The sequence below is a fragment of the Charadrius vociferus genome, unplaced genomic scaffold, assembly GCF_000708025.1.
Source record: "Charadrius vociferus isolate BGI_N301 unplaced genomic scaffold, ASM70802v2 scaffold14, whole genome shotgun sequence".
Lineage (NCBI taxonomy): Eukaryota > Metazoa > Chordata > Aves > Charadriiformes > Charadriidae > Charadrius > Charadrius vociferus.
Genome location: NW_009648876.1, coordinates 5772148 through 5783414, shown reverse-complemented (window position 1 = coordinate 5783414; position 11267 = coordinate 5772148). Strand labels below are relative to the sequence as shown.

The 11267-nt window shown below is 35.7% G+C and overlaps 1 protein-coding gene across 1 annotated transcript in view; it reads right to left on the bottom strand.

Moving 5' to 3' along the window:
- AKAP6 (A kinase (PRKA) anchor protein 6) overlaps nt 1-11267 on the bottom strand; it is a 232497-nt gene that overhangs the window by 136669 nt on the left and 84561 nt on the right. Inside the window, 2 exon segments of the mRNA XM_009886945.1 lie at nt 6968-7131; nt 8406-8502. Of these exon segments, the coding sequence (XP_009885247.1) occupies nt 6968-7131; nt 8406-8502 (261 nt within the window).

Here is an 11267-nt window from a genome sequence, read left to right as displayed (position 1 = left end):
TTCCCTGTGAAGCAGCCCCTCACCAGCATGGTCCATCACAGGCTCACAGGCACGACAAGATGAGGCTACCAAGGACACAATTTGATTTACAGCGTTTCCTGGAAGATCTCAGCTGTGTAAATCCTTATGAACAGCCAGCTGGAACGTAACATTCTTCCTCCGGAAAAGGAACAATAGTTCTGACACCTGCCTCTCTCAGAGTGTGGCACCTTGTGAAAGAGCTGACCAAAGGAAGGTTTTAAGGTTCAGTTTGCTTGTGCCCGGGTTTATGAAAAAGGCCGTGGTCTAAAGACTATAAAAATCAAATTTTACAAGCTTGGAAACTTACAATCTTTCACCTCAAAATTACTTGCTCCGTTAGTGTATTTTAACTAAGCAAGAACTTGTTAACTACATAATTCCTTTGCTCTAGGGTAGATAAAACATACAAGACAGAAGAATCTTAGCAGTTTTATGAAGAGGACGTATTCTGTGAATATTATTCTGTATGTAAGTGATTGCATTCACTTAGAAACTTGAAACATTCTGTATGTAGAAGATTACATGGCTACTTTGGCTTTGGATGGGTTTTTGAAAGCTTCTGCTTATTTGAAGAAAATTTCACTTCAAAGTGTGATAAAGAGAGGCACTTTCTTGGCAAGGCACAGATTTTGTCAATAAAAAACCTTGTACAAGAAAGGTACTAAAAGGCACTACAATTCTGTTTTCTGTCTGTCAATACTAAAATTCTCACGTAAAATTTTCCAACCAATTCTCAGAGTCTGATTCAGTACTTTCAACAAAACTTTTCTGCCCAGTTGTCATGATCACATCTTTGATACCCTTCAGCAGATTCCATTTATCTGTATATCTTGTTCCTACAATTAAGACTTGCTATGTCAGTCCCATTCAATTTTCCATATTCAAGTTGTCCTTTTACTGATGCCAGCTTCTGCTACTACACTTATTCTAAAACACCTTTCTGTTTCCTTTTATTCATCCATGCTAAAATGGTGTGTAAAATTATGGTTTCACCTCTCAAATCCTTCCTGAAGATACTTTTTGTTACAATGACAGCTAGGTCCATGCATGTTCTAGGTGATGTCCGTAAGATTAAAAATATGTAACTTATAAAGCAAGGCATTAAAACTAGTGAACTGAGGAACTTGAAGTGTCTAGCTGGCACTAAAAGACACAAATATTCATTCTTCTTCCTTCTTTCTTAGGTTCTTTTCATTGTTACATCAACATAGCTTCTTTCGATTAGCTCAGAAATCCTTAATGGATGTTTTCAATCCTATTTGGATAACAACTAATATGAAAAGAACTCAGTTGTGTTTCACATGCTCCAGTAAAAACACTAAAAGACAGATTAGTCCTTGCAAAACCAAAATTTTGTCTGCTGTTTTACAGCAGGATTTGTAAATACCACTACCCTTTCTATGCAGTTGACCAACTCATTCATGGTTCAAACCCCCACCGTAGAAGCTGACAGATCAAGAATACTATAGTCACATACTAAAATACCTAAAACCGAGCAAAATAATAACTATAGATGCACTTTTTTTCCTAGTAGGGCAGAATTAACAGCATCGTTTGTACTTAAGAGTGAGATCACAGTATGTTTAGTCTAGACTTCTAAAGTTCCAAAAGATTCAGAATTGAAATCTCACATGAAAGATTTTAAACTGTTCAGCTGTTAGGCACAATAATACTATTTATGTACAGACAGCATTTTAAATATTCAACGATTTAAGACTCTGCCTCAATGGCAACATAGCAGAACCTTCTGTTCTAATTACAGGAAATCACTTCCCTTATTACCATCTTTTGAAGTAGTGAATGGTGAGCTACTGACTCACTGTAATACTTTTTGGCACAGAAATACTTTGTAAGGTATTATAAGGTATTTTATTCACCAGTGAAAAGTAGTAACTATTTAACTGTGCCCAAGACTATCCAGTTGTTCTGAACAGAAGAGACTAACACATTCATCTGAAACTGCAAAGAATTGAGGTGGCAGATGGTAATTACTGATACTGGAAGTAAGCCGGGATAAAGGTGGTCGGAACTTCAGTTTAATAGATTATACATATAGACATAATCTATAAGGTGTTGCATTCACAGCATAAAACTCTCTCGTGTCTAGATGGGAATGCGGCTCATTATGGCCACATTGGAGAAAAAAATTACATCTGCTAAAGCACAAATACCAAATTTCCTTGTATATTTCTTTTCCACTAAAAGACTTGCTTAAGCCATGAGATAAATGTAGACCAGGATGGCATGTGTACCATCACATGAAAGTCCCTTTCCATATATCTGTACTATGTCAGAGATGGAAGTCTGATTTCCTTTTCATTATCTTTCAAATTGTTACTGATGAAGTGATGGCTATTTACTTGACATTTTATTCCATGGTATTAAGAACATGAGACACAGGACTGAATGCATGTGTCTGATCCTGAGTTTGTGCATGTACAAGACAGAGAGAGACTGTAAATTAAATAAACAAATTCAGTTTGAGGTGCGAAGTTTTGAAAGTCCCCTGTGACTTACGAAACTCCAGCAACCCAAGTAAAATGATCCCTCTAGCATCTCGTGTTCCCTCGCTTTCCCTAGAAGCAACTAACTCAAGGAGAAGAGAATGAAGGCCAGTTACATGTGCCATTTGACAACTTCAAAGCATTGACCACTACACTAATACATGCAACACTGCAATTGCATCTACTGGACACTAGAAACCCAGTTTCCAAAGTGGTTATGTAAGTAAAAACACTAGATTCTGAAACCACGGTCTCTGCTACCTGCTGACAATATTTTAGACTGTCCCAATAATAGACTTTCCCTGTTTTTAAATAACAGAAGATGTGAGAAAAAATACTGGTATGTAGGCTTTAATATTACAGTACATGCATCATCCTGATGTCTGCAGATTAGAAATCTAGAGCAATAAAAGACACTGAGAAAAGCAAAATATCTACTCACAAATACGATATTTCTCTGTACTGTTCACAAGATGCCAAAACACTTCATTTGTACATTTCTTTTGTATCAAAGTATTAATCTAAATGTTGCAGTCATAGCAGCATGACTGGATGGCCAGGACAAGGTACAAGTCTGAAGTAATAAAGAACGGACTGTTACCATTTTCTAACCTTTGCTCTGTCTTGTTCATTTCACAAATTCATCCTCATATTAAAACACTGAGCAGGATGCAATTGTTCCGGACTGCAGCGTTCAGTCCACCCACTAGGTCTGAGACCAGTGTCACTATAAAACTGTCTGTCAAAGAGCATTCTCAGAATCCCTTACCGTAATATTAAGCAGCTTCACCAAGCCTTGGGTTTTTTTTTCATGAAAACCACTTTTCTGTGTACTGAAGGCTGTTTGTTTAGAATGGCTGCAAAACTGTAAAATTATGTGCAACTGAGTGGGAGATGATCTTGGAAATGTGGGATGCTTAATTACATATCAAGAGGAAATTACACTGGTTTTCTTTTTCGCTGTATACAAAGGTTTGTTTAACCACTTCAAACTCTGTTATCCTAAGCCATGTTCTATTTCTGTGATTTTAGGTTTACTTTATTAAACATATTTTTACCTCTTCTTCTAATATTCTTCAAGTCCTTACTGCTTCTATCATTAACCACTGACAGACAAGTCCATTACAGAGCCAAGACAATCCTCCCAAGAGTGCTTTTTACCTCAGAAAACTAACAGATTTCAGTGTTCTGAGCATTAGGCACAATGCCTTACCAGTTTCATGCTTATTTCTCTGAAGCTGGAATGCAAAAATTGAAATGTTTTTCAGTAGTATAGCAATTATTCTGGGAAGGAACATGTCCAGAAGTATAGACTACATATGTATTTCTAGAGTACACCATTATTCTTTTAACCTACCAGCCATTAGGTTCTGATGGTATGCTCTGAACATTGACGCACAAAAAACCGAAACTTAATTCAAACATGTACCTGCAGAACGAAAACATCCAGATCCAATAATTGTGTCATGAACTAACTGTCCAAATGCATGCTGGGAGTAGAACTTACAACTGACCCCAAGAATATTATTCCATAAAATTTTGAATGAAGGAGAATGTCTACTATGGGCAAATGCTATTAAGATTTGTATGCTTTTCAAGGATATTAGTTACACAATTAACTTTAAAACTCTTCAGAAAGCCAATGAACTTTTCCACCAAACTATGAGTTAAATAGATTGGGGTAGTATTCAGGCAGCCACTAGATAAGAAAGTACATCATGTTATTTTTCAATACCACTCTTTATTGTTTATTGAAAGCAATACCATCCCAGTCAGCCTTTCCTGATGAAGTAGCCCAATTATAAAGAGATGTTACAAAACAAGTGGTCTCAGACATCTCCAGAAGGTGAAAAAACACAAGATACACACATATATGCTAACGCTCCTCCTATTTTCCAGATATTTTAGAATATTACTTACTATTTCATTATGGAAAAAACCCCTACTGTTAGCTAAGTGTCTTCAGATTCTGAAAGAAAGTCAGATGTATTGTATGTCATGTTGACTACTCATAATGTTAGATCAGTACTTGTTGGAATATATCATGACAGGAATTCTAAGATTTATTTTTAAAGGTTTCCAGTGGGGTAAGAAGGCAAAATCTTACATGCCCCAATTAAAGCTGAATACAACCATCAGTCGTTTATTTATAAAAATGACAGAATAATAGTTTTCGTAAATACTTATTTAAAGAAGAGATCTCATTGTTTTTCTAAGATTGTACAGAGAACGTAATACATTAGAAGAGCTTAGGCATCAGAAATATTTAAAATCCCTTAAGTCTTCTATAGCAATCACTATAAACCACTATGAAACTTACATACAATAAAATGAAAAATTTCATAAGCAAAACATGAATTCTTGAATACAAGTCTTGACAATGTATTTCTAGGGTGCAGAATGTCCCTCTCTCCCTTCCACTCTCCATTGCTTGCATAAAAGATGCCATAGCACTATGAAAACATGTTTAAAAAGTCCTAAGGGAAAAGTTTCCTAGGGTCTTTGAAATTCCTCCTTTTCCTATTTCTTTACAGATTTCTAACACCGACACTGTTCCTGTAGTTTTTCAAACACAGCAAAAAGAAAAATACCCTCTAGATATAATCTTTATATTTCCTATTATACTTCTCAGGTTAGTTTTTGCTTTTGAAATCAATGCAAACTGAAATCTACAGTTATATTACCAACTGTATTTTAATTTTAGTTAATCTTTCAGCATGAAGAAGTAGATGGTATTCGAATGCACATACTTACAAGAATCATATAGGGATGTGATTTAATGAATGAAATAACCTGAAAATACTTAGTTTGATATTTTTTTGTCTAGTTGTATTTTTACTTAACTGTAGGCAAAAAAAAAAAAGGATTGCTTCAGGTTCCTATCTTTATGATAAAAAGCACAGGGCAAGGAGCTACGACCTATCTATATGAAAAATTTACTGCAACATAAACCATGCCTTCACTTCTCCTTTTTCAAGCAAATATTTGAATATAATTATTCCAAGCCAGGGATTCCATTTCCATAGCAAAATCAAGTGGGACTTTAGAACACTTTTTATGTGATAATTTTGATTAAGATTTTTAGCCATGGATGAGTCAAGCTGGTCAGAGATATAGGGTCATATTATTGGCAGGGTAGAAACTTAACTTTGAGCTAGTCTGTTTACTTTAACAGACCTAACTACCAAACCAAGTGTTGCTCCACCGTCTGCTTCCTAAAGTAAGAGCTATGTGGCACAGAAGCATTTTCCACCATGCAAGTGATGAGGGGTATCAGTTCAAGTAGTGTCTCCTGCATATAGGTCATTTCCTGTATTTTTCTTTGTTATCCTCAGCTCTTCCTCCACCATCTCTAAGATCATTCTTGCTATGTAGAATTATGGTAAGAAAACACCAGAACATTTCATGTAATCCCAGCCAAGATTCAGTCTACAAACTACCTTCTAGGAAGCACTGAATAACAATGCAAAGAATTGTCTGGCATCAGAATCTGAAAATCTACTCAGCACAACCATCTCTGTTACTTCTAGAAACGGGATTGAATTTTTCTATTTTTCTAATTTCAGCCTGCTGCATGCCAAGACGTTAAGAGTTATTGGATTGCTCTGCTGCATATTCTTTGCTTAGAACACATTGGAGAAATCAACACTTTCCAATGCACCCTCCCCCAACCACCCCTCCTTACTACTGATGATAATGAAAGGTCATAGACCCCATGCCAGAAGTTTCTACTGTGTGTAGTGTCCCTACACTGCTTGCACCAATTTGAATTAACATGTTTTGCATTTAAAATGCTCTTGCAAATATTAAGTTTGGCAACTAGTAAGTACTATAGCCCTCTTTAATAATTAATAACCACAAAATGATGATAGGTGTCAATACTTTATTCTTAAAGTACTTGTATTCAACACATGCACTATTATGGAAGACTGAAACTCAGAGCAAAAAGATTTGTGAAAAGGCATATGACCTTCTTCCCACTACAATGGCCATCCCCTAATTAAGCAATGCATCTGATAGTCATTAACAGGAATGAGATAATGAATCACTTTCTCTCTTCTTTGTTAATTTGCTGTAACCAAGCGGCTAATGGATGTCAGAGCTGAGTGATTGCACTGATTATAGTGATTTATAGTTGCAACAAAACAATTTAAAACCATTCTGATTATTCATGTTAAAGATGCTTTATGTTTTGTTTACTAAATGTTTTATGTTCCCCCTCATGCCCCTCTACACACAATGAGACAGGTCTTCCCGGAAAACTTGAAAGTTCTAAGATTTTTTTATTGTTTCAGCGTAAGGCATTTCATTTTGTTTATAAAAAAAAAAAAAGTTTACCCAGTAGAAATGAAAAGCCTTAGGGTGGAAAGATAACTTCAGTGGTGCCTAGTTCAAAAGAAGACGGAAATAAGAGGAAATAAGGCAAACTTCAAGCCACTTACCTTAGGGCTCCCAGTCCCTTCCTCATTCTCTGCAGACACATCAGTAGCCAGTATCTCTGCTTTGATGATATCCAGAGCCCTAAGAATCCAGCTGTGTTGCCGTTTGATTTGCCTCTGTAGTTCCTTCCATTGACTTGCAATCATCTGCAGCATGTCCTTCAGTCCTTCTCCAAAATGAAGGGGAAAAAAGTAAAAGCTGTAAACTCAACTGCATCTTTAAATATTATTCTTCATTCGAAGAATTAGCAGGATTTTTTAAAGAATAAACACAACAAGAATTTTAATGTATTTTCTCAACAATAAAACCAAGCATTACCATTGTTCATACTGCAAAACAATGCTATAGGGTCAAAACATTTATTTTGGCCGTAAAGTTAAATGTTGGTTATGTTTCAGCTGACAATTTCAAGAAAAGGGAAATCCCACATAAACTGTGATTTCTATGCAGTACGAAACACTATGGTAATCTCACCCTCTAATATCTAGTCTTCATCCTGAAACATTTCATAATCTTCCAACTACATTTTTCTTACCTCTAACTCCTGTAAATATTTTCTGCAGTTTAAACATTACTATTTTCTAAGTATATGATGACATGTGCTACCCTTCTCTGCCATGGCATCTATACCTTTTTGGAACTACATACAGAAGCCAGTAATTTCCTATAGCTTTCACACTACACAGATCTGCGAAACAATCTGTGAAACAATAGAGGCACAATGTGTTACATGATCAGAAAACAGTAAACCAAAGGATAACTTCAACCTGGATGAAAAGCATGCTAAGGAGGCCAAAATTAAGATGGCATTCTGTAGCAGTATATGCTGATTAAAACCCTATTATCATACAAGTCACGTAAACATCTAAAAATATAGGGGGTGGTGGGGATAGAGAAAGGGAAATCAGTATCTCTCTCCCCCTCCTCTTGATTTAAGGCCTTTGCAGAAAAAGACAAGCCTAACCAAAGGAAAAACGTATTTTTAATTTTAATATATTCCTCATAAATATATTAAAATCAATGTAAGAATTAGTTTAAGTGGCAAAATAAAGGTTTACCCATGCAATTACCTATGCAGAGTATGTAAAAATACATATATATTTGAAATCCTAATTCATTATCTTAATGTTATTTCCATTGCACCTACATCAAAGAATGTGTCAGTGTGAAGTTTTCAGTGATGTGATTTCAATTGAAACTCAGCTGAGCAGCAAGACCAAAATAAAATGAACAGACTATTTGCAGGCAGTATTTCATTTTATAAGTATCACTGCATTGTATGCAGTATATGAAACATTTATAAATCTTGAAGGTCAATCTGATAATGTAAATATTAATAATACATAAGGAAGTGAATATATGCAGTAATTTACAGCAATGCTTCTTCATTCTTTAATAGTCTGGAGACATAAAGACTTGCAATATTTCAGAAGGATTTACCTGATTTGTGAGATACAATAAGCTCAAGAAGTTGACGTCCTTCTTCTACCACTGCTTCTTTTAAAGCACAGTGGCTATCTACATTCAACTTAAAAGTCTGCAAAAAAAGAAAAGAAAAAAAAAAGAGAGAAAAAAACTCAGTAGCAGACATTGGAGAGGCAGTTATCATAAAACACATGTACAAAATTACTTGCTGCTTTTTATCAAGAACCACATCCCCATTTACCCAATAGCCAAACTAATTTGCGATACTAAAAGCTATTGATATTTTGGATCTGGGCTCAAAATGTTTCCATTAGATCAGCAAAGTGCATCTGTGTTGAAACAGCTGACAAATCTAGAAATTCATTAGGTTTTATGAAAAGTCACAACCCGTAGGCTATATCTGGAGTAACAGTGTTCTATAAAATACACTAAATTTATGCCACCACATATGAGCTCTGTTTTTTTCAGATTTCTTTGAAATGTTGGTGATAGCACTATTTATGAAACCATAAAAAAATTGCAGCATTGAATATATCGGCCTTATGTGCACTCATACAAATCTATTAATATTGTGTTTCTGAGTTAACTCGTATCCGTTTTCAAAGAACAAATCAGACTGCTTTAGATCTCTGCATTCTTAATTTGCAAAGCAAGTATTTTTCATCCGTTTTGCACTAATATTTTTACTAGTTTACAAAGGATCTCTGCTTTAACAGTGTTTAAAATATTTTCCTTCTTTTTTAATTTATGTTTTCTTTTTTAAAATTGCATTAAAATCTAGTGATAGAGAGAGGAACTTGAAACATGGTCTACTATATGTTACGCTATTTCATACACCGCTGATAACTTGGATAAATTTGTGAATTATTTGCCAGAGCTTCTTACTCAAACTTGCGTGTAAGAAAGAGAAACAAAATACAATAAAGGGGTACTTGCTGTATTTAATGATAAATCATGTGCAGCCCTGAACACACACATGCAACTCTTGTTCTCTTTGAAATGTCTATGGAATGAATGAAAACAATATTTGACCCCTTGGAAGAAAAGAGTTTTGCCTCCTCTTGGGAATGAGTTAGCTGGCAGAGATGAAAGGAGACTTTGCAAGTGCACATTTGTAACTTATGGTTTTTATAAAACTCATTTATATTTCTCCAAATACTAGTGACCATGCTAGTACTGAAGTAGCAGACACCACAAAATACTCAAAAGCCCTCATTTCTTAGGGAAGCAACCATTTCCTTTCTTTCCCAACTCCTGTAGTCAGGCTGATTGGCGCAGCAGAAAATAATATTGCCAGAACTGTAATAAAATGATGTTCTTTTACTGTATTTGTCATGGTTGAAAGAGGCATGTTGCTCAGACAGGCTCTTAACAGTCTTTCAGGCAGCACTGTACCTGACAGTTAGTGACAGAATGTTTTTGAGAATTCTCCATTCAAATAAAGAGCAATAAACAGGAGTTTTGCTACCTTCAGCATTTTGTCTAGCCCAATTTTCCTTGTATGGGCATCTGAATATATTGTTTTGTACCAGCTGTTGAACAACTGGGTCAGCCAAGAGAAGTTAAAACGGAAAAAGGATGCCTAGTTTATGTCTGGCCCTTTCTTAAATCTAGAGCTTTATGAACCCAAATCTAGAAGTTCTTTTTCCTTCATAAGAGCACGTCTGAACAAGCACTGACAATATTTAATTTACTGTTTACTTAAAACAGGCTTGTACTGAATAGTTTGTAATCATGCACTTCACAGGAAATGCACTATGCGTGTGCCTCACACAGCAAAAGAGAACCTAAAGGACCTGAGAGTAGGTTGTGTAATTTCATATAATTGAAGTTGAGTATAGATGCAGCTGGATGTGGCAGTGTCTCGAGATGATGTGGATGTGTTTGATAGGAAAATTGGAAAAGATGAGGTATTCTTCTTCATTAGGGGAAAAAAAAAAGAGACTTGCTGTCCTAGAAAAGATTCATTTAACATAACGCACCAGATACTACAATACAGCTTGATTTTCAGGTGCACCTATTAACCAGTAATAACGTTAGACTGAAGAAGCAAAATATGATGAATAAAGATGGGGCCAAACTTTTGGGTTTTGACTAGCAATATTCGCCTTGTGCAAAATTCTGATTTTATGGATAAATTATGCGTGGCACAAATACCGTGAACATACATGAAATTTAGCAAAAATAAACTCTTATCAGCACAGAGGCATCAAAAGGAGAGAACTATTCATACAAGTATAAATACAAATGGAAGTGAAGGAAATTGTCCGTTGCTGTAGAGACGTATGAGTTTTGGCTTTGGAATTATATACGTATATATAATTTCTTACGAGTGGTAATTTCCTAAGACAAAGGAACAAAGGGGCAAGGAACACTGGAAAAAATAGCGCTCAATCATCAGTGCTCATGTTTCCTCATACCTGTGGGGCTGAAAATGTGACACACGAAAAAGGCAGACAGAGCGGAAGATGTAACAAGTATGACATATATGTACAATGGAGAGATGCAAATTTGCACAGCTAAAGATAAAATCAGACCAAATATTTGGAATGAAGGAGGACCTTCAAACACAGGGGTCCTCTCCCATCCTGGATATTTCCCGTTCCCTACTGTTTACTTATGGCATTTGGAAAATTGTAACTCAAACAGCGTGTGACCCAGGTACTCTGCTCCCCTCCTCCTCTGATCTTCCCTGATAATGAAGGGAGCCTTTGCATCTGAAGAGAGGAAAGGAGAAGAGGAGGGAAGTCAATTAATCAAAGCCATTTTTCCAGACACATTTGCAGCTATGGAGCAGTCTAAATATCACACAAGAGCACATATACATTATGGAAAATGCATGTGCATTGGCCTGACAGCAGCTTTTTAAACAACACA